The sequence below is a fragment of the Piliocolobus tephrosceles genome, chromosome Y (genome assembly GCF_002776525.5).
Source record: "Piliocolobus tephrosceles isolate RC106 chromosome Y, ASM277652v3, whole genome shotgun sequence".
Classification (NCBI taxonomy): Eukaryota; Metazoa; Chordata; class Mammalia; order Primates; family Cercopithecidae; genus Piliocolobus; species Piliocolobus tephrosceles.
Window position 1 is genome coordinate 11,019,467 of NC_045456.1, and position 24,360 is coordinate 11,043,826.

Consider the following 24,360-nt stretch of genomic DNA (forward strand, 5'->3'; position numbering starts at 1 on the left):
CTATGTTGCCCAGGCTACAGTGTAGTGGTGTGATCTTGGCTCACTGCAACCTCTGCCTCCTGGGCTCAAGTCATACTCCCACCTCAGCCTCCCAAGTTGCTGGGACTACAGGTGCAGGCCACCACATCTGGCTAATTTTTGTAGAGACAGGGTTTTGCCATGTTGGCCAGGCTGGTCTTGAACTCTTGGGCTCAAGCCATCTGCCCTCCTTGGCCTCCCAAAGTGCTGGAATTACAAGTGTGAATCACCACACCTGACCTTTATTTCTTTATTAAACTTTTTATTTTGTTTATGTATTGCATTTTGTTTTTGCTTAGTGGTCTGTGTTCTCTTGTATCCCACTGAGCTTCATTAAGGTGATTATTTTTCATGTAATTTATATATCTCAAATGATATATCTTAGGGGCTGCTTATTGAAGCCTTAATAGTTTCCTTTTCTGGTGTCATGTTTGCTTGATTCTTCATGATTCATGTAGCCTTGAGTTGGTATCTGTGCATTTGAGGGGGCAAACATCTCTTTCAGTCATTTTTTGTTGTTGTTGTTTTGCTTTGTTTTCTTTTCTTTTTTTGAGATGGAGTCTTGCTCTGTTGCCTAGGCTGGAGTCCAGTGGTGTGATCTCGGCTCATTACAACCTCTGCCTCCTGGGTTCAAGCGATTCTACCACCTCAGCCTCCGGCTTAGCTGGGACTCCAGGCACACACCACCACAGCAGGCTATTTTCTTTTTTCTTAAATTTTTTTTGTATTTTTAGTAGAGACTGGGTGTCACCATGTTGACCAGCTAATCTCAAACTCCTAACCTCAAGTGATCCACCCGCCTTGGCCTCCCAAAGTACTGGGATTACAAACGTGAGTCACTGCACCAGGCCCTCTTCCAGTCTTTATAGGCTGGTCTTTATAGACTGGTTTCAGCAGGTAAAGACCTTCTCTTCTTGATTGATGAGATTGCCTCTGCAATTGCAGTGGAGCTAGATCATGTGACTACTGCTATATTTGCAATGAGATCTGCTAGATTTCCAGTTTTTACAGACTGGTCTTTATGGACTGGTTTCAGCAGGTAAAAACCTTCTCTTGTTGACTGATGAGATTGCCTCTGCAATTACAGCAGGGCTAGATCATGTGACTACTGCTAGATCTGCAATGGGGTCTTGCAATGGGGGGTAGGCTTGTTTCCAGAGCCTTGGGAGAGCATGGATCCTATCTCATCTCTGAGCATATTGGAATGCTTCTAGGATCTTTATTAATTGGGCTGATGCTGGGACAAGGTTCTACAGATCATGGGCCTGTTACTAGGTACACAGATCATTGTGGCTTCCTCCAGATCCCTGGGAGGGTTATTGCTGGATCATCAGGTGGGTTTCTGAGTAAGCATAACTGGTCCTGGACTGTGATTGCGAGAGGCTAGAAATGAGTCACAGGGCTACTTCAGGGTCCACAGTCAAGATCAAGATCCACAGGCCTGCTTCTGAGGACACAGATGGACATGCCTCCTCATGGTTTCCTGGGTGGGAAGGACTGTGGCTGTGCAGGGCTGGAGCTGGATCACAGTGTTGCTTTAAGATCTGTAGTAGGATCAAGGCTGGCAGGCCTGCCTGTGGTGGCACAAATGGGCATGCCACTCAGCAGGTCCCTAGTTGGAGTCGGGGAGGCAGGACTGCCCCTGAATACCAGATGAGAGTGGCTGGAATTGAGTTTCAGGGCTGTTTCAGGATCTGCAGTTGGATCAAGGTTGGCAAGTCTGCCTCTAGGGCACAGAGGAGCCTGTCTCCTGGGTCCCTGGGCAGGCAGAACCACTCCCTGACCATGGCTGAGAGGAGCTAGAGCCAGGTTATGGGACCACTTCAGGATCCACATTCAGACGGAGGTCAGTAGGCCTGCCTGAGGGGACACAAATGAATATATGTCCCAGAGGGTCCCTGCGTGGGCATGACTGCTCCTGGATTATGGCTGAGAGAGGCTGGAGCTGAATTATGGGGCTGTTTCAAAATCTGTGGAACTAAGTTCATTAGGCCTACCTCTGGGGGTATGAACCGGCCTATTTCCCAGCAGGTCCCAGGACAGGTGGGACTGCTCACAGACAATGGCTGAGAGAGGCTGGAGCTTGGTCACAAGCCACTTCAGGGTCCACAACTGGGGCCAAGGTCAGCAGATCTGTTACCCAAGGCCCAGGTAGGCATGACTCTTCCCGGGTCCCTTGATGGATAATGCCAGTAGTAGGACCAAGGCCAAGCTGGGTTGTAGCCAACTCCACGGGTGGATGTGGTTGTTTCTGGGTCAGTATTTGGGATCATAGTCAGTGAGTCTGCCACCAAGGCCTGGGTGTGTCTGCCTTCTCAAAATGGCCCTCCTCAGTCTTGGGCTCCACCAGGGTTTAGTGACCTATTTGGATTCCAAAGCTCCTACAAAGCCACTTTTGTCCATAGGTGGCTGCCAAATTATAGTTGCTGTGGGGGATACCAGTGGGGGACCTCATTTTGCTACCTTGTTAATGCCACTCCCCTATCATTTATTCTTATTTCTTATTACAGTTACTTTCCTATTGAAAGAACACTACTGCTACCCAGGAAAGCTCTCCAATTCCCAGGGTATTAGTATAGAAGGGGTGACGTCTGACAGATGTGAGCAACCCTCTGTAGATAAATAGCCATAGCTATAACACTGCTCATCAATTAGATCAGCAGGAATAATCAACATAATTAGTGGGAGAAGGCAGATGGAGGGATAGTTAGCTGCCCTATTACAGATGTTGGGAGAAAGGGGAATTAGTCTTCAGTTTGACCATTGTACCTTCTTATTATAGGATGGGCAATTTTCCACTTCAACTGCTGTGATAGAAAAGGATAAGATCAAGTTGTTTACATGCTTGACTCTTCAATGTTAGTATCTGGTACTGAGGAAGTGGGAGAAGGGGAGGAAGGGAATCAGCATTCTCAGAGTCTGCTGCCCCGGCGCTAAAATTGGGACTAAGTTTAGGGAGTCAAAAACCATTCTAATATTGTACGCAGAACTTTGTATACACATGGGTTTTTCTGGATGGGGGAAACGTCTATGGCATTTATCAGGTTCCCAATTGCATCTCTAATCCAAAAAGTCTAGTGCACCCATTCTAACAGGAGCCAGTAGATTTATGTTGCTGCCTTGAAGGACCAAATTTTGAGGTGGTGATTCAGGACAGCCACCTAGGCAATGGATTTTTTTTAATATCTGCAGGTTGGAAAGTGAGTGTCCATCAAGAAGGTCTGGGGTTTCTAGAGTCAAAGGAAAGATCTATTTTACAACTCCCTTCTCATGCATAAACCTGCCCTTCCACTTCGCATTGATGGCTACTCTTTACCACCATCAATAATATCCCTTAACACAACATCCATCTCCACCCAACATTCCTACCAAATACTACCCTTGCCAACAGCCTTGTCCAGTCATAAATATAGGAATATCAATTAGAATTCTTCTCCTTGAGGGCAAGAATCATGCCTATGTATCTATACATGCTCATTGCCTTATGTGATGTCTGTTAATCCTCAATAATTCCTTGTTGGAGTCAAATGAATTTAATTGTGCTGGCTAGCCATGGGAGTGGGAAGGCAAGGCATATAATTCATAATGTTTCTATGGGCAATAATACTCCTTGCTTTTTAAAAATAAAATTTTGGAGACTGCTTTCAGTTAATCAGTCTAATTGTGAAAAGAAAATTATCCTTAGATACTTTTAAAGAAGAAAGATATGGTAATTTGTAAAGGGCATGGATTCTGCAAATATTTTCATTCTCAAACACCATTATACAGTCTGAGTTAGCGTTAACAACTTAGAAGACCATGAAGTGAACAGAACTCATCTAATTTCGGTGCAGCAATTATAGCTTTTTGAAACTACATGAAAAAACCAAAATGTTGTTAGTATATCAGTAAATTGGTCTCTGCAAAACTCTTTCATTTCCTCAAGAAAAAATAATTTTCTATAATAGAGTAACCAAATGATAAGAAAAATAATCGACCAAGAAACACAAATGGATCTGGGAACAAAAAATGATCCATGAACACATGCTGCAATGGGGGAAAAGGAACAAAACAAGACTACACCACTAAAGCAAGCAAATGGATGCCGATTTTTAAAGAGAGAATTTTATAGTGTTATGAAAATGATGAGTGTTTTTCCAAATTTCCTTAGTGGCTAAGAAAATGGTATGTTTTTTATTATATAGAAAGGGAATTTATCTTGTGTAAGATATAGACCTTAAAACATATATCAGCTGAGGAGCCCAGTAAAAAGGGGATTATTTTACAAGAGTTAAATGTTTAGGTTAGTACACATTATGGCAGACAGATGACTAAACTTATGGGAAGGCACAGGAATATTTTGTAATGTGTGATCATTTTCATTAGTAAGACACACATTATTTTAACATTGTGGTTTAGTGAGAGTGAAAAGGTTGTGAGTCAAATAGTTTCTGTTGCAACTACTCAACGCTGTTGTTGTAGCAGGAAAGCAGACATAGATAAAATGCAAATGAGCAAACATGGCTAAACCCACTAAAATACTTATGGATACTAAAATCTGAATTTTTTATGATTTCCATGTGTCACAAAATACATTTTTCAACTTTTAAAAAATGGTTTAAAAAACCTACCTTTCTTAGCTGATGAACTTTGCAAAGATACATGGCAGGCTGGATTTGAACTTGGAGCTGTTTGCCATCCTCTCTTTTAACTGGCTTATTTTATTACATGTAAAGTTCTATAGAGAGTGCTTTGTTTACAGATATGCCATTTTCTTCTATAAGTGTTAAACCAGAAAGAAAATATCTTTCTTGGAAATAATCTTTCTAAATATCCCTGGAACAATTGCTAGGAAATGATCACACTTTCAGATAGGTTTTTCTCTGTCACTGTCCTGCAGCAGGCAATTAAGTCACAGCCAACCTAAACACAGATATTTTATTTCTTCTGTCATCCTCCAGGCACAAAATCAATAGGACTAATCACAGAGGTGTGCACCTAGGGGAAAACAAAATGTCTATGCAACTTCTGCCGTCAAGCCCAAACATGGCATTCCAGGATGCAAGCCGATAGAAGGCTCAGAGCCTGTCTAGATGAGGTATGCCCCCGCTGACACCCATACGCATCTCAAGGGAGAAGTTATTCCAAATGAACACTGCAGCTCCTTACCAAGGGCTCTTACATACAGATTCTTTCCATATTCTGGCTCCCCTTGACCATAGAAAGATTGGAGACGTACCCAGGTCTTGTTCCTGATGCATAGTGAATATGTCACAAGTCTCAGTGTCTGCTCCTGTGTAAGACCATTCTTTGGAGATCTGGATGACCCAGGAGTACAAGTATGACTTTTCTAGCCATCTGGGAAGACTCCATTAAGCCCAGACTGAAGTAGAGTGACTGTCTTAGTCTGTTTGAGCTGCTACAACAAAATACCTTAGACTGAGTAATTTATAAATAATTGAAATGCATTTCTCACAGTTCTGGAGGCAGTGAAGTCCAAGATCTTCCAGAAGATTTGGTGTTTGGTAAAGGCCCCATTCCTCAAAGACAGTACTTTGTCACTGTGTCTTTACATGGGAGAAGGAGCAAGGCAATTCTCTTCAACTTTTTATAAGGATACTAATCCCATTCATGATGCAGAGACCTTGTGACTTAATCACTTCCCTAAAGGCCCCACCTATTAATATAATCACATTAGGTATTAGGTTGCAACATATAAAGTTTGAGGGGACACTAACATTCAGACCATAGCAGTGACCAACCATTCCAGAGTTTCCCTGGGACATGGGCCTTTTAAATGCTAAAACTGGGATGGTTGTTTACACTAAAAGTAAGTGCCTTCTCCTTCTATTTCTCTTTTTGCTTCTCTCCCAATTCTTTCAAGACCGCTTGACCCTCCAGAACCTCTTTGTGAAGCAAAAGCTGAACTAGCCTTGAGAAAGAAACTTTCTCTGAAAGACCCCAGAAATACTCCACTTAATGCCTTTTCCAAAGTACAGATTTATTAGGTTGGTGCGAAAGTAATTGAAATTTTTGCATTACTTTCAATGGCAAAAACAGCAATTACTTTCGCACCAACCTAACACTTTCTGTAATAAGTAAGCATAAATGTTAGGAAATCCCCTCTTGAGTGAAAAGTGTTCTGGTAACCTTAGCTTTGGCTTCAATCTTGGTTGAAAATATGAGTTTATAAAAGACAAATGTCATGTCTCCTTATTCGTCAACACTCCTATAGCATGAATGGATCCATTCACACGATAGGTCCAGCTTCTTCATTTGAAAAACTTCTAAAGATCTCTTTTCCCCTAAATTCACTAAGGAAGTATAACTCCAGTGGGCTTCTAAGGGGATTCTTGACCAATATTTTTAACATAACATAAAATACATTTTCTGGTGCCCCATTAAGAATATCACACAACAAACTACTTACATCTACAATAAAACTAAACCAATCAACCACGTGTATTTTGTAAACTCTTAGCTTTGACCTAATTATCCTATTGCCATAGTTGATAATCTCAAAATTCAGTAATGAAGAACTTAGTCAAATATGAAGTATCAGTGAACTGTGTTTGTATATCCATGGGATTATGTATATAAGATTACTCATCACTTACGCTGAATTAAGGTATTGTGTTTTGATCTCCCTGATTATGAAAAATCAATGTGTTAGTAATTCCGGAAGGAAAAAATGAACCTTTGGATATAGGACTCATAAAAATGTTAAACTGAGGCATTTGTGCCTTCAATGTTAACAGAGAGTGGACAATTAGGAGTTTTGTGTTTATGGAGCATGTGTTTTGATATTACAGGTCAGTGTCAGCAGCATTTTCAATCGCGTGGATGTGTTGGCTTGTGTTTCTGTCCTAAATTGTCCCACAGGAGGCTCTTCCTCTGCTAGTTGAGACCTCAGAGCTGTGTAGCAGCCTTCAAGGCAGAACAGGACACAGGTGAATGAGTCACCCACCTGACCAGATCAATGACCCGCTCTCTGGGTGCAGCGCTGACCGGTTCATCATTAATCATTACAATCTGATCTCCCGGGATCAGCTTGCCTTCAGAGGGGCCACCTGGAGATAAATGAGAATGAAGCACAGGTGAGAAGACCATTGGCAACCTATCCCAAGCCCCCTCTCTTGATCATGATTCACTGTGAGCAAATGGTGCTATCAGCAAAACCGAAACCCAACCACACTTGGGTATTCTTTGGACAATTCTGAGGCCCAGGCTGTACCCTGACCAATTAAATCAGAATCTTTCGGGATGGGACCCAGGCATCCACATTTTTCTAAAACTTTACAAGCAAGGTCGAGACTCAGTCTAGCAGCACTCCTCACACTTTATGGTGGATCACCTGGGGATCTTGTTACCATGCAGGGGTGCAGGGTGAGATAATGCAGTTCTCACAAGCTCCCAGGTGCTGCTGATGCTGCTGGTCAACAGGCCATTTTGTGTGTGTGTGTGTGATGAGGCCCCTAGAAGGAGCTATTCTCTCAACAGGTAGCCAATCAGTTGTGTTGATACCCTGTGGCCAAAGCTGCAACAATTCCGCACAGCTGGATTCAAACAAAGGTGCATCTATGTACTTATTACAAGTAGGGAGACAGCATACTGTGGAGAATCGTAAGATATCTCAGTAAGAGGGTGTTCAGATGTGAGGGTGATCTGGCTGTGACATCTGTCACCCCATTGATTGCCAGGGTTGATTCAGCTGATCTGGTTGGCTAGGTGGGTGTCCCCTTCCTCCCTCACAGCTCCATGTGCATCCCTCCAGCAACCCTCCCACCTCAATCTGCTGAGCAGCTGGGACTGTGGGCACACACCACCACACCCGGCTAATTTTGTTTGTCTGTTTATTTATTTATTTAGAGATGGAGTCTTGCTCTGTCGCCCAGGCTGGAGTGCAGTGGTGCGATTTTGGCTCACTGCAACCTCCGCCTCCCGGATTCACGCCATTCTCCTGCCTCAGCCTCCCGAGTAGCTGGGACTACAGGCGCCTGCCATCTCGCCCGGCTAGTTTTTTGTATTTTTAGTAGAGATGGGGTTTCACCGTGTTAGCCAGGATGTTCTCGATCTCCTGACCTCGTGATCTGCCCGCCTCGGCCTCCCAAAGTGCTGGGATTACAGGCGTCAGCCACGGTGCCCGGCCTTGTTTACTTTTTGTAGAGACAAGATCTCACTGTATTGCCCAGGCTAGTATCAAAATCCTGGGCTCAAGCAATCCTCCCACCTCAGCCTCTCAAAGTGCTGAGATTACAGGGATGAGCCACTGTGCCTGGCCCTTTTCTCTTTCCGTTTTTTCCAAGAAGGGAGAAGGAAACTAATATTTGTTGAGCATTTATTATGCACCAGACAATGGGTTAAATTCTTGGCCTAGTAACTTCACTGAATACTATCATCCCTTCCATATAATGAGATAATTGAGGCTCACACAGGTTAAATAATTGACTTGAAGGAAGGACTAGATCTTAGCTTGGACTCTTCCAAATTCAGAATGGTGAATGTCCCTTTTGAACTTTTTTCTACAATTCAGAACCTAGTCACTGCCAGGTTTCTTAACACATAAACTTAAAACCACATCTGTGTGAAGCATACATTTGTATTTAAGTAAGACCTAAAATCAATTACCTGAATTATGCTCTAGACACGTGCAATTACCTCCCAAATATTGATATGGTAGCATATGGTACTATAATTTTAACTATATTTCCACAGGTCTGACGCTGGGTGATAGCTGCAGCTGAAACGCTATCTTTCAAATATTATTGCTATTACCTCATTTAGTAATTGAAATGAACACTTCATACCCAGAATATGGAACTGAAAGTAATTCAGTGTTTCTCTCTCCACCCAGACACTAGGCATATGTGTCATTCAAGCTGTAGCATAAATTCGTCTTCCTCTGGGAAGTAAGAGAGTGGGGGAAACTTAACATGTCCTCATATTACTGATAGAAAATACTCATTTTACAGATGTGGGATTCAGTGTTTGCACACATAAGGAATTCAGAAAAATCACTTGGGAAACATAATAAGTATTAAATTATGTGCAATAATCACTCAAATTCAGTCAAACAAATGGTTAGCAATCAAATGCTGATCAAATACAGAAAAATTTTCAAAGTAACTGAAGGACGAATGTTAACTGTTCTAATAAGAAAACCACTCTCAGATTAACATACTCTTACATTTGACCTATGCTTTCTGATTAAATGAAACTACTCTTGTCTAATCAAGCAACTTTAATCAAGAATTCTGGAGAAGCAACACACTGTCCCATCCAAAATACGAAACAGTGGCACACTTTAAGACAACTGTCTCTTAGCCTTTACTTTGAAGTCTGGATCGCCTGTTAAAGAAAATCTAGTCACACACTGAAATCACTTGGGACTTCTGTGGAGTCATTTTTATGATAGACACAGCTTGTTTGACCAGCATTTTCACTCATAAAATAACGGGAAATAGTACTCTTTGACCTTTGTTTTTACTTTTTTTCTACTTATCTCAAAGTTGTGTAACAGTAGGTATTAGTGTCTTTGAAGCTAAGGAGAATTGAGGGCAAGGAAGGAGAGAGGTTGTAGAAACAGTGAGATGATACCAAAAAATAAAAAATAAGACTTGAATCTTCATTCAGCTCCTGGGAAGACACATACTTTGGAGAATCTCATAATCAGAGATGTTAGATTATCCCAGTATTATAAAACAGCATGCCAAATACTATTCCATTTAGGAAAAAATGTGTGTACACATACATCTATATATATGTGTTATATATGTATATAATACATTATCTGATATGTAATACATATGTGTGTTTGTGTATGCATGGAATTATATCTACTACACATATTATCTCCGTCTACATCAATAATGGCTATCTCTTGGTACTAGGAATTCAGGTGATTTTTTTTACTTTCTCCTCTATACTATCTACATTGTTTCTATTTTTTTTTTTACAAAGCATGTTATCATAAGAAGCAACAAATCTGTTTTGAGAATTCTCAGTTGTATCAAGCTCAACAATCCTATACAGAGAACTAAAATATGATCTATATTTAGTGAAATAAAAAAGTTTAGCAGATAGCACAAGTCTAAAGTGATTAATTATTTGTGATGCTTGCCCTGGGGCATATTATGTCAAAATAATGAAAAATGAAACATTAAACCAAATTTTAAAATCTATACCAGGACACTACTTGACTTTTGTTTCCCTTAATTGAGACACTCAACTGGCCAAACATTTTAGAGTGAAATAACAATAACAATAAAAATAAACATCTACAGAATGACCAGGATGTGCCTGGCACTCTTCTAATTTATTGCATTCTTTCCATAGCCCTACAACGTAGATACTACACTGATCCCCATTATACAGAAGATGTAGAGAAGTTATATCAAACTGAAATGCAGGGAATTTAACATGGAAAGTAAAAAGTCTAAAAAGGGGCAGAGGTAGGAGTCAGATTCAGGCAGTCTGATGCCAGAGTCTGTGCTCCTAAGTGTAGTACTTTACTGCTGAGCCCTGTTACTGATTTGCAAAATCCTGGGAAGAAAGGGCATGGAAGATAATTTCCTTTTTTACTGAAAATAAATCCAATATGAGTCCATTACAGTAAGCATATAAATACATATATAATAAATAATAAAAGCACATTGTTTCTGGAAAGGCAAAGGCAGCCCACTTCAGGCGATTGCATCATAGTCCATTGTATTCAGCTGTGTTGACAGTGGAACATCTGTATACTCTAATATGAATGAATGCAGGAAAGTACGTTAATTATCTAATCATATTGTAGAATTTTAAAGATTTGACACATACTGTATTAGTCAGCATTTGCTGGATAACAAATCACCCCCAAGCTCAATAGGTGTCCAATGATCATTTCTTCTCACGCTTATGGGTCTTTAGGATAACCACAGGCTGGCTGATTTCAGCCAGGCTTGGCTGGACAGTTCTGTACCAAACTGCAGATGAGGCTGTACTTGGCTCCCCCACTGCAGGCTTGCTGCCTCATGTGTTCATTATGGGGCTCAGATGGAAGAGGTCACAGCTACCTGGGGAAAACTCTCTCTCTTTCTTTTTTTGTTTTTGTTTTTGTTTTGAGATAGGGTTTCACTCTGTTGCTCAGGCTGGAGTGCAGTAGCGCAATCTCAGCTCACTGCAACCTCCCCGTCCTGGGTTCAAGCGATTCTTATGCCTCAGCCTCCCGAGTAGCTGGGACTGCAGGCATGCACCACCACGCCTGGCTAATTTTTTGTCTTTTTAGCAGAGATGGGATTTTGCCATGTTGGCCAGGCTGGTCTCGAACTCCTGGCTTCAAGTGACCCACCAGCCTTGGCCTCTCAAAGTGCTGGGATTACAGGCGTAAGCCACTGCACCCAGCCAAAAACTCTTTTCTTATAGCCATGGCAGAAGCTCAGGAAACAGGCTCAATTGCACAAGCATGTCTCAAGCTTATGTCATCTTTGTTAATATGCCATTGGCCAATGTCAATCACCTGGTCCAGCCCAGTAGCAATGGAGTATGGATTTCCCTTTATTCTGCCTCTAATGAGAAGGGAGGGAAGTGCGTACTTGTGAGATAATCCAACTACCCCAATGACTAAATCTTACTGTAACCACTTCCTCCTTTTCTTCACTAAGGAATTCATCATGCGCTTACCGTAATACAGTACAGTGCCTGCCTCTTATTGTCTGCATTCATAAGTTAAGAAGTGGATCATTTCCATGGTTATAGATGATGGCTTAGTATTTTCCTGAGTCAGGTGATAATGATGGATTTGGCAGTTTAAAACCTAGTTTGAGGAGGCATTTCTGTTCCTCTGGTGAAGTGACTCTATCCAGGTTTTGGAAAAACACACCCAACTTTCACAGTCTGGACACTTATGAAACTGAACAGTAGTTATTCTGGCAGGGTGTAACAGACAGTCCCAGGAAACCAAGAACTGGGATTGGGTGCTTACCTGGTGTTACTGAGCGAACGACCACTGGCTTTTCACTCCCTGCCACAAAACCAAATCCCAGCACTGGGTCCCTTCTCATCTCCACCTTCCGAGGAGCTGGAGGGATGATTTGGCAGCTCTCTAACCGAGGGTCGTCAAAAGGGATTGCCTGTGTCATGTGACTGTGGAGAAAGCACATACAAGAGAAACAAGGCATCAATGTATGTCTTAGGCATTGGCCTGGCAATCATATTCTCTTTAATTTCAAAACCTATTTTTTGTTAGAGAGTGAGAAAGATCTGGGGAGACCCATAGTCATGCTTCTTTCATGGCCTACTTGGGCCACTTTTGCTTCAGGCTTTTGCATTGGCTGTTCCTCCAACCTGGAAAGCCTGTCCTGCAGATATGCATATGGCCCAGCCTCACCTCACTCAAGCTTGTACTCACATCTGACCTTGAAGAGGACTGTCCTGGCCATACATTTTAAAAATGCAACCCCGCTCCCCAACATGCTTGATCCCCTTTACGCCCTTCTACTTCTTTTTCCCCCACAGCACTAATCACGTGCTAACGTGCCGCAGAATGCAGTTGGCTCTTGAACAACACAGGTTTGAACTGTACAGGTCCACTTATACATAGATTTTCTTCCTTCTCTGCCACCCCTGAGACAGCAAGACCATCCCCTGTTCTTCCTTCCCCTTCTTAACTTACTCAATGTGAAGACAATGAGGATGGAGACCTTTATGATGATCTACTTCTACTTAATGATTAATACATATATTTTCTCTTCCTTATGACTTTCTTAATAACATTTTGTTTTCTCTAACTTTATTGTAAGAATACAGTATATGAGTATAATGCATATAACATACAAAATATGTGTTAATCAACTGTTATGTTATCGGTAAGACTTCTGGTCAACAGTATGCTATCAGTAATTGAGTTTTGAGGGCATCCAAAGTGATATGTGGATTTTTGACTGCATGTGGGGTTGGCGCCCCAAGCCCCATGTTGTTCAAGGGTCAACTGTATACTTAATTTTATGGTTATTTTTGTTGTTTTGCTCTATACACTAGAACAAACACTCTATGAGGGCAAGGAACTTGGTCTTATTCACTGATTTATTTCAGTTTCCTAGAACAGTATCTGGCACATAGTATATTCTCATTAATACTTGAATTAATAAGTAGAGAAAAAGATTTCTTTGTGAAAAGCTATTTAGTTATAACTGATATGCTGAGAAATAACCTCAGAGGGTTTTAGACATTTAGAAGGTAATACCTATGGCTTCTGGCCCCAGCAAAATTGAAGTGGATTATTTTGGTGGTGACACACCATCCTGTTTCCAAATACATCTCCATTTCCAAAGAAGCTGAGAACTTAGCTCTTGGCATTTGTTCTCCAGAAAGATTTTCAGGTGGTTCAAATGAATCTTTTCACTAACACCTAAACTTCAGAAGTCTTATCAATAATCCCAACTTGAAATTTGTATAGCATTCAAAAATTTTCAAAATACTTCCACAAATATCTAATTTGATACACAAATTGAGAATGAGAGGGCAGAACTGGTATTATTTTGTGGATTTTACCAATAAGAAAACTGAGATCAAAATACTAGTTTATTGTCACTAAGGGCCTATGGCTGGTATGCCAGAGGGTTGGGTCAAAGATTCACTCCCATGACTCTTAATGAAGTCTTCAGTCATGCACATTGTTCAAGGCAGCCTTCTTTTGGGGAAAAGTTATTAGTCTGAATAATAGAAATCTCCTTAATGTAATGTAAGCTAAGATTATTTCAATGACACGGGTTTAATTCAAATTTCTCTATATACAATCTTCTTCAATAAGTAAAAGAAGATCATTTAAAAATATCTTGGAAGATGCTACTCTATATGCCATCTGGACAACATATTGTTCAATGTAAAAAAGATAGCAAAGAAGGAATCCTGTTGTCTTTCTGCGTAATTAATAAGAATGAGGTGAGATCAATGAAAACCTCCTAAGATTTGTCCTTTAGGTATATATCACTATCTAGGAAAACAAACATTTAAAATCCATTTTAAATAGAAAGGAAGTGTCTTTTCGACTTAGCTTCTCGGGAGGTGGAACGGTAGGAAAAAGAGAAGTGTTAGTTGAGAACTAACATGTTGTGCACCATGTGCTAACACTCGTCTGTTACCTTATTTCATTCTTAAAATTCCTCTATGATGGAGGCAGTTTTACCCCACTCATTCCTTCTTTGCAAATGCCAAGATAGGAAAAATAACTTGGCCAAGGTCATGCTCGTCTCAGGTGTAAGCCAGGTGCAGTCCATTACCAGGTCTTCTGATATGAAGTATGGGGCACATTAGATAATTTGCAGAAACAGTGCAAAATGAAAATGTGGAGCCTTTCATTCAAACATGACTAATTTCAAAACAGCAGAACATTAAACCCAGTCCAGGGTCCTGTGTCACTGCTTGGGTCACACATCCATGATGCTGGCCCTGGTAGTGTGCTATCCCCGGCGTCCTACCACCATTCTATTAATAGAAAAGTCCAGGCTGAGATTGGTGGCATTATAGGGTAGGTTCAGGTGTTTTTCTGGACCCATAGATTAGACACGGCTACCATGATATGGTATATGCTTGGGATGGATGAAGAGAGGTGGGCAGAACTCAGGTGGGCAGGAGATCAGATGGAGAGGCCTGGATGTCAGAGGACAGAATTCTAGACCCTGAGTGAGCCAGCAAAACCAATGGAGAGTGAGCCCCAGTGACCAGGGTAGGAGCCTCAGACAAGGCCCCAGGCTGGGAGGCACTAAGACACAGGGAAGAAGTGGGGAGGCCAGGGCTAGAACCCAGGACACTAGTAGGACCTCTGATACTCCCACAGTGGGCCCCAAAGGGTGGGAACTTGACCTTCAGACATTGATCCCTCCTGGACCTGAAACAGGCATGGCTGGGTATGCCTGTGGGAGAATGGGGCCACCTAGGCATGGTGGACACTTTGGTTCTCTGGTCTCCTTTGTAAGAAAGCACCATCTTAGAGCAAGACATTTTTGAGCCACATCTGAAAGCAATTCTGTCCTTTTATCTCCAGATGAAAGAAGGGACGGAAAGAAGAAAGGAAGGGAGGGAGGAAGGAAGAATGAAAGGGAGAGAGGGAAGAAGGAAAATTCACATTTTTGGAACCTAGCCTTGAATTCTGTGTCTTCACCATTTTCCACAGCAGACATAAAATTGAGGAAGGTAAAGCTTGCTGAAGCTGGGTGACTTGCTAATGGTCACATGTGTTTTAGAAACGAGGTTGGCGCAACTCTCGATTCCAAGCATAGAGAGGGACTGAGGAAGGCTTTTCCTTCTGCTATTGCTAGCTCTGTGAAAAGCTTAAGGCAGTGATTCCCAAACTTTGCTGCACATTAGAATCACTCAGGGAGCATTTCAAAACTCCTAATGCCCGGATTACACTCCAGACCAACCATATCAGAACATCTGGGATGCAAACCAGTATCAATTTTAAAAACATCTGCAGGTGATTCCCAAGTCCAGCAAAGTTTGAGAACCACTCTCCTGCCTAGAGAAGGGTGGGTTTTAGTACGCCCTCCAGACAATAGGAAACGAGGACACAAATGATGTCCCTGATTATCTCCTCTAGCAACCATTGTGAATGTATATTAAAATATTTAAAACTTCTGGAGCTTGATTACCCTCTTCCCACCACAGGAACAAGTAATAGTATCTAATGTATCATTCATTCAATAACTATTAAGTTATTCTTTTATTGATAACTGACATTTATTAAACATTAATTTCATGCTAAGCATTGTTTGTTCTAAATGCTTTCCATATGTTAGTTCATTTAATTCTCCAAAACAACTCCACAATGCACTCATTTGTTCATTTAGTCAATTTGTAAAACACCCACTGGATTCTCAGTTCTGGTATTGCACTGGGAAAGAAAGCAGACAAAAAAGAAGTGTTCACGCTAGTGTTCAGAGACAAAGAAGAAACTAATACATTAGTAAAATAGATGGAAGAGCAAGTCATTATAAACACTAGGGAGAAAAATAAGGCAGGGAGGAAGGATAGAGAGCTGAGTGGGTGGAGTGGGTGGGTGAAGGTGCTGCAATGATCAGCAGGGGTCAGGAAACATTTCGGGGGGAGCACTTCCAACAGAGGGACCATGAAGCATAAAGGTTCTGAGGCATAACATGCCTGATGTGAGCCTGCCCAGGAACAATCCGAAGGCTAGTGGTGCAGATAAGGATGTGGGGTTGGAGGCAGGGTGGTGAGGAGTAAAGAAGTGGTGGGAAGGAGGGGCACAGATCACACAGGCTCTTGGAAAGACTTTGTCTTTTGTTCTGAGTGGAACAAGTAGACATGTGATCCAGCTGCCCTGCTGATGACAGGAGAGGGTACTGGTAGAAACATTTCAGGGGCCGTTACATCAACCCCTGATGGTGGTGCCTTGGACCAGGGTGAGAGTGGCAGAAGCCGCAAAAATTGTTGTGCTTTTAATATATTTGGAGGCCACCCTGATAGACCAGGGGTGGGACTTCTACTCTGGAACCATTTTCCTGCACATGCCAGATGTTCCCAGTGAGGATGAACCTATGAGCATGTTGCCTAATGCAAATCTCGTGTCCTGATGTATCCATATTATGGGAGACATTTTTGTCTTCGAGTAGGTGACACTTTCTAGTTTGTACAAGAAACAAATACATGCCCAGGTGCAGTGTGAACATGAGAACTGATATGATCATTTGGTGAGAGACTTTGGAGCCAGACTGCCTGAATTCAAGTCCTGGCTCCCCTACTTCCTACTGATGTGACCTGCACGAATTATTCCATCACTCTATATTTCAGTTTTCTCATCTGTAAAATGGTGACAATGATAGTAATAAGTTCATAAGATAGTCGTGAAAGCTGAATGAATAAACATAAAGCACTCAGCAAAATGTAAGCACATAGTAAACACTCAGAAAGCATTGGCTGGAATGTTCTCACTTATAAGTGGGAGCTAAATGATGAGAACACATGGACACACAGAGGGGAACAACACATACTGGGGCCTACTTGAGGGTGGCAGGTGGGAGGCAGAGGATCAGGAAAAATAACTAATGGGTACTAGGCTTAATACCTGGGTGATGAAATAGTCTGTGCAACAAACTCTCATGACATAAGTTTTCCTATGTAACAAACCTACACATGTGCCCTTGAACTTAAAGTAAAAGTTAAAAACAAAGTATTGATTGTTATTTTCATCTCTGGAGATCAATGAATAGAAAGCGGTCCATTTCAGACATTATGAACTCAGTCAGTCTTAAAATATGAAAATAAACTCAATAACACTTAAAATACTTGCAGCCCAACTTTCTTAGTAAAATGCCTCACAAATCCTACATAAGCTTGGAGGCTTTCAATTTGAAAAATCCTATCAAATGCAATGACACAATAAATACAAATATACATTGATATACACAAGGCAATACTGTACCAGAACACAAAAGAATAAAAGAAGGTAGAAGAAAATCCAGGTGCTCTGGTGACTGGATCACTGTTAATATGTTTTTCTCAACCGTGTTTCTAAACCATTAAGTGACCAGTGAACATAGTGCCAAGTCTTGAGGGAAATAAGAAGCACTGATGATGTTCTATAATTAGGGGTGATACAGGCATACGCCCTTTCAACCTCAGATGCTGCCATTCTCTGTGTCAACAGAGTCTTACATTGGCCTGTATTTCTACATTGTTTTTTTCCCCTACCCAAATAAGGCTGGAAACACAACCAAATGTGTGCTGTGTAGTCACTGGTTGGTCTAGTGTTGTCAGCTTTGCTAATGATATTTTGATTATTTTTGTTTTGCTTGCATGTTGAGGATAACCTTCCATTGGCATTCTCCTTTTCTTTTGCAACAGGTTGTGTTTTCAGAATAAATTACCTAAAAATAATCAACCCCTGTCTCTTTTCCAGTAAGAATGCATCCCTACTAGCATGTTCCCCATGAAACATCATTTGACCCTCTGTAACAAGGCAAGGAGTTTTTGGCCCTGTACTTGCAACATTCTTTTTTTGAATAAAGATGCTTGAGTCCTTGTTTAATGAGCTGAAAAAGCAACATTTTTTTTTACCTGCTTAACATGTGTCAGTGAATTCTGATGCTGAGACCAGAAGTATACAATTGATGAGCTATTCAAACCTCCATTCTCTGTCCCCAACCTTCTCTAAAATCACACACAGATAGGCCAGGAGTCTATGACCCAAAAAATACAGAGTATATTAATTGAAATGGAAAATGTGTCCATCAAGATAAAGTGAGCAATCTTCCTGCTTCTGACAGATTTCATTTCAAAAGGAATGACAGAAATCCTGCTGCCTAACGCCCCATAACAAAAGGAAAGGGCTTTCCTTGAACTCTTGGAGCCCTTCTTTCTCAGCAGAAATAAAACAGTGATACACCCAATGTGTCACAAATAATTTCTTTGACTAGCAGAAAGCATCCTGTGTGAAAACCTAAAGTCATTCCAGTTTTTGATGCACTCATTAAAGACTGCAAAATCATTTTCAAAATATGTGCTGAGTGGAAGGATTCCGGAAGGAAAATCCAAATTTAGAAGCCATTACCTTTGGTGTGGAGGTTAAAGAATCTGGGAAGATAATGGCAGGTAGGCTATCTGGGTAGTTAAGACTGGATCACAGATAGGTGTAACTACTTATGGAGTATAAACACTTTTGTGCCCAAGTTATGCTTGAGGTCATTGTTGGTGTTAGCTTTCAGGGGTGACCAACTATGATTACAGGAGAGGACCAAGCATAAATATATGCTCTTATCTTGGTAGCACTGGTCTGTGTCATAGACTGATTTAGTCTTGATTTGCTTCCTAGGTCATGATTTGCCACTAGATGCCACATTCCTTTCCAGTACCTTCCCCCTATACACAGTACATGTTTCTCTGCCCCTTGACTCTGCTAACATCCTATTGCCCTAAGCATGTCCCATGATGGAGCCCAGATGTGACAAGTAAAAAATGTTAGTTTGTTTGGGTATCTGTTCTTACTGCCCACCATCGTCACAAGAAGGCCTTCTCAAGGTAACGGCTGCCCTTTCAGCCTGTTCTCTATAATGACCAGAGCCTGCACCTCAGTGAGAAGCTAAGTGTAGCAGAGCTGCCCAGCCCCCAAGCCTAGATCAGCTACCTGAATAAGGGATAAGACATGATGATGGTTTTATGACACTGAACTTGGGGGATGTTTGTTATGTACCAAAAGTTCATGCATCTAGTCTGTAAATAGTGCTTAAAATAATATTTATTAATAAATACCCTGAAGTTCCACATGTCAAAAGGATTTTCTCCAACAACTTCATTCCCCATGTCATTCATGACTAAGTATGTTACATTGGACAAACACCACAGACACTTCCAAAGGAAACTTCTCCCCTTATTATCCTTGGTGACATGGCAGCCGCAGGAACCCCATAGTCTATTCTCTACCATCTTCCCACATCCCTGACTGGATTTGGGCTTGGGCACAGTAGGGCTGAAAAATTCATAAGCCCTGCTGTGGCCTTGGAGGGGGCCTAACATGGAAAGCTTTGACCAAAAGTGCTCATCTATGTAAACCAGAGTTCCTCAGAGCAAGAATTTAAGTAGGAAGAATAAAAGAAAGCAAAGTATGGATTGTTAAAGTTCATAGGTTACAACTGAGAGAGGTCATGAGGCATTTTAGAACCCCATGATAGGTTTTGAGTGAGTCAAAATGATGATAATGTGTGTGGTAAAATAATATATTGAAAATATGTTTTTTGCTTTGCTCTCATTGGGTTTTTTCCACTCCCAGGTCTAATAAAGTAGACAGGTCTTTTGCAGACTCTTGCCTTAGGGGTGATGCATTTATCAGGGCTCAAAGCAAAAGTTGACTGCTTATAACTCTTTCCTACTTTTGTTTCCTGAAAGTCTGAGCAGCTTGGTTCAGGAAGCAAGAGTAGAAGACCCCTGTGAGGCGGCAGCGACTTCAGGAGAAACAGCTTGGTGGGATGCCTGGCAAGGCACCACGACTTAGGTCTGAGCCTAAGAAACGGCAGTCAGTGAACTTCAGGGAATCACACAGATTTGAATCAGGATACCTTAGGAGCACGTAATGTGGGTTGAAACCATAAAGCCCTGGTCAAATTTCTTCTCTGTGTAAGATTCCCAGAATTCCCAGAAATTGTGAATATTCAACATGATTACATTTGAATTGCCAACCAGCAGGAATGTAATACGATCACTCAAGTGAGTTTAGGAATAAGATTTATATGTGCTACACGAGAAAAAGAAACCATCTTTGTCGGAACGAAGATGGGAGTTGGAAGAGAAGTTACTAAACTTGGAGAGAGACCACTCTGTGGAGCAATGTCAGGATAGAAGATCCAGGAACCCTCTCTAATCAGGACCCTAAACCTTCTCTGCATCTGGAACTACTGCCTCCTGCTGCTGCTTCCCCTAAGGCTAGGCAGCTCAGCCACTCTACATTTTCATTCTCATATGTCCATGGGATTCCATCTCTCTTATGATATACATATTTTTGCACTCAACTCCCATTTTTGAGCAAGCCTCTGTCCTTTGGGATCAAAAGAGCCAAACCAAATCCCTTCACTAGAAATAAGTTAAATTTTCTATGAACACACATAACTGCACATTATATATTTTCAGCTCACATAATATGGTGAATTGCACGCTTTTTGCCTTCATGAATATGCATACTGGGGTTCAGAAGAATTTAACCTTCACTAATCAATTCCACAGGCCACTGTCAGTCAATTCCCACAACATTGTCAGGAGCATTTAAAGATTTAGAACTGTTTAGTCAAGCTTGGAAACTTACATAGTACTTGAAAAGCCAAGAGAATCCAGAACAATTAAATTTAAAATCACAAAATGTTTAGAAGAATCTTGTTGGATAATTTTAGGAGGCTTTGAAATAAATGAGGCTTCTTTTTAATGGGTAGACTAAATGTGATAATTTTAGTTTTCTCCAAATTAATTTACAAATTTAATGCCATCCAATAAAGATATTTCAATAGTCCTTTTTAAAAAAATTCAACAATGAGAATTCTAAATTTTACATAATGCTATAAAAGAACACTCTAAACAAGAAAAATGCTATGGTTGTCTAGCCCTAAAAGATACCAGAACTTATTATGAAATGACAATTCTTAGAATCCTATGATACTGGCACCAAATATAGCAAAATATACAACAATGGAGTAGCAGCTTTGACTAGAACAAAACGAGGCTTCCAGGGTAATTGAAGTACTTTAGCATATTAACAGTGTGGTTGTTTTTGAAACAAAATGATTAAAATAAAGTAGAGCGGCTATGAAAATCTTTTGTCTGACAAAGGGGTTGTTGGTTAGCTGGTGACAATGAACTAAAAGATTTGTCTTTTCAGGGTAAAGAAGACACAGCAAAGAGTGAAAGCAACCTAGTTTGTCAAAATAAACTTGGATTGTGGTCTGAATGTAGGGAAACAGATGTTTAGACATAACAACAGTTATGCGATTGTTTTATTGAAAATTATGCAAATATGCATAGATAAAAACCGCAGTCTTTGAAAACTTGAAAATGGATTTGTCTAACCTGTTTAAAAATCTTCCAAATGAAGCATTTCAGTGGATTGTGAACTCACTTGTTAAGTAGGATAAAAAGGCAATATCTTCCATTTGGTTTGTAAGAACAGCTGACAGACATCAAAGAAGATGGAAACTTTCCAGACGAATGTCAACAAAATCTCTTGCATAGATGGGATTGAAAAATGGTATTTCATGATCTAGTAAGCAAGTTGGTGCCATACTTTGTCCATTTGCCTCTTCATATGTTTCTGCAGTTCTTTTTTTCCTCCAATAACAATGATTAAAACCAAATAAAGAAATAAGCTGAACATGCAACCAGACCTTCACATTTTTACTCAACGAAATGTTAAACCAAGATGTTCAAAAATAAATCAGCATCCTTGATCACTTTATCATTTAAAATACTGATTTTCAATGCAGCAGTGATAGCAAAATATTTAAGAGTGATTAAAATGTATATTTTACCTTCAACACCTCATTTTAACATCTTCTTAACATATATTTTATATTCTCCATAATATGTTATTTATAGTGTAGCAGGACGAGCGGCAGACAAAACTCCTCAGACACCGAGTTAAAGAAGGAAGGGGTTTATTCGGCCGGGGGGCATCGGCAAGACTCTTGTCTCAAGAGCCGAGCTCCCCAAGTAATCAATTCTTGTCCCTTTTAAAGGCTCATAACTCTAAGGGGGTGCGTGTGAGAGGGTCATGATTGATTGAGCAAGCGGGGGGTACGTGACGGGGGGCTGCATGCACTGGTAATTAGATGTGAACAAAACAAGATAGGGATTTTCACAGTGCATTTCTATACAATGTCTGTAATCTATAGATAACATAACCGATTAGGTCAGGGGTCGATCTTTAACTACCAGGCCCAGGGTGCAGCGCCGGGCTGTCTACCTGTGGATTTCATTTATGCCTTTTGGTTTTTACTTCTTTCTTTGGAGGCAGAAATTGGGCATAAGATGATATGAGGGGTGGTCTCCTCCCTTAATAGTAGTACATATATATAAATTATGAATACATTAATACACATTTTGGGCAGTACATGTTCAAAACTTATTTTAGTGACAGGACTACAAAAGTAAAAATATGTAAGGATTTCTGTTCTGTATGATCCAGAGAGTTCCTAACTTCCGGTGTGAGCCCAAAAGGTGTTTTACATATTCAAACGTGATGGACAGAATCATTGATATCACAAAGCTCACTACAGCCCTTGAAAAGTCCCACTCTCACATTCAGAAATATTCAGTGGCATTTTTAGAAACCTAAAAATGAAGTTAGAGTGCTGATGGGGAATGGCATATTTCCATCCTGCTGGTTTAATCCTACCACAGCAACTGGGATGAAGCAGAGTAGCCCCAGGTTTGGGTGATGAAGAGACAGACTGGTTGATAGTTCTTACATGTGCTCTTGTTTGGGCTCCGATAGATTGAACGCTTTGGGGATTGGAAATGTAACCACCCCAAACCTTTCTAAGGTGTCAACATCCATTGCTTACAGAGAACATAATTATTGCATGGCTGGGCAGACTTTTTCTTCTTAACTGATTACTTATATGTTTTCTTACCTGGAGAAAAATGCATTTTTGAACAAAAGGCTTGATAACAATGAGCAAAGTCTTTATCAATCATGTTAAAATCATCATTTTAGGTCTGAGAGTTTGTCTCTATCAAATTGAATTCTATCCATATTTTAGGGCAGTAGTTGAGGAGGAGGATTGAAGACACAGCAGGTCTCCTCCCCATCCTAAGGGGCTGCTGTATGTCCTCCCAGTCCGCGTGTATTCTTTGAAAATTTACATTATAGTTTTATACTTGGAAAGTGAAAAGAACCCCATGGTTTTGGTAAGTACAAACTACAAGAATATGTGTTACAGAAATTGTGATCTAAGACACGAGTCAAACACGAATTAATTTTGACAAAAGAGATATTTTTGGAGAGTTGATTGGCCACACTTTGTAAATTTCATAATTCTATAATCTTTACATAAAGAATTTTAAAGAAGTGATTACATAATAAAGGCTCACTTTGATAACTAAAAACTTCTGATGGAAGTTAAAAGGGGCTGGTAAGGAAATCACAGAATCAAAGGTTTGAGTTAACAATTGTTTTAATTAAGAACTTGCGATCTCTTGATCTTTTCTGCATTGAAATTGTTATTTCTAGCCCTTACCTAAAGAATTCAGGTTCCTTAGACTGTCCAACTTTACACATCTTTTCTATTTTGGGTTTTGCTTGTGTTTCTCTTGTTCTGAGCCTTGTACATGTGAACTGAATCTCACCTCCCTGCCCTCAACCCCACCAGCAGCACTGCTGCCCTGAGAGCTTCATCCTTATGATTGTATCACATGGGATCCTTGTGTTCTGACTTCCTGCTTGGGTAAAACAATGGGAGGTGATGGCAGGAGAGAATGAGGATAGGAAGAGAGAGAGAGAGAGAGAGAGAGAGATGGGTTATTTATTCTTCTTGCTCCTTCCTTTTGAGACCTGGGTGCTAACAGGTCACAGCTGCAGCTAGTCCCTGGTGCCTCAGTGTGACTTATTGGTTTCCTTATCTGTGCCCACATCCACGTGTTTCCTGACAGGACTCTGAGTCACTCACACACCATACCTCACTCTTTCATGAAGCAATCTAGTAGGTGCCATGAAACAAACCTGCCCCTTGGATGGCACTGATGGGGAATCTCCTCTTCTTGGCTTCCAGTGCAAAATGTCATTTCAGCTTCTTTTCTGATTCTTCTCCAAGAACAATAAATACTTTTGCATTAAAAACAGCACTGAGATCAGTTATTCAACTAAGATTTATTTATAATGTATCAACTATA

General features: G+C 40.8%; 1 protein-coding gene across 5 annotated transcripts in view; it reads right to left on the bottom strand.

The window, feature by feature from the left end:
• The window catches only part of FRMPD4 (FERM and PDZ domain containing 4), a 996,955-nt gene that overhangs the window by 102,140 nt on the left and 870,455 nt on the right, over window positions 1–24,360 (bottom strand). For all 5 annotated transcript variants that reach the window (XM_023199060.1, XM_023199059.2, XM_031934991.1 and 2 more), the window contains 2 exons: window positions 11,960–12,120; window positions 6,965–7,067 (listed from right to left, as the gene is read on the bottom strand). In XM_023199060.1, the coding sequence (XP_023054828.1) occupies window positions 6,965–7,067; window positions 11,960–12,120 (264 nt within the window). The remainder of the gene's footprint in view (window positions 1–6,964; window positions 7,068–11,959; window positions 12,121–24,360) is intronic.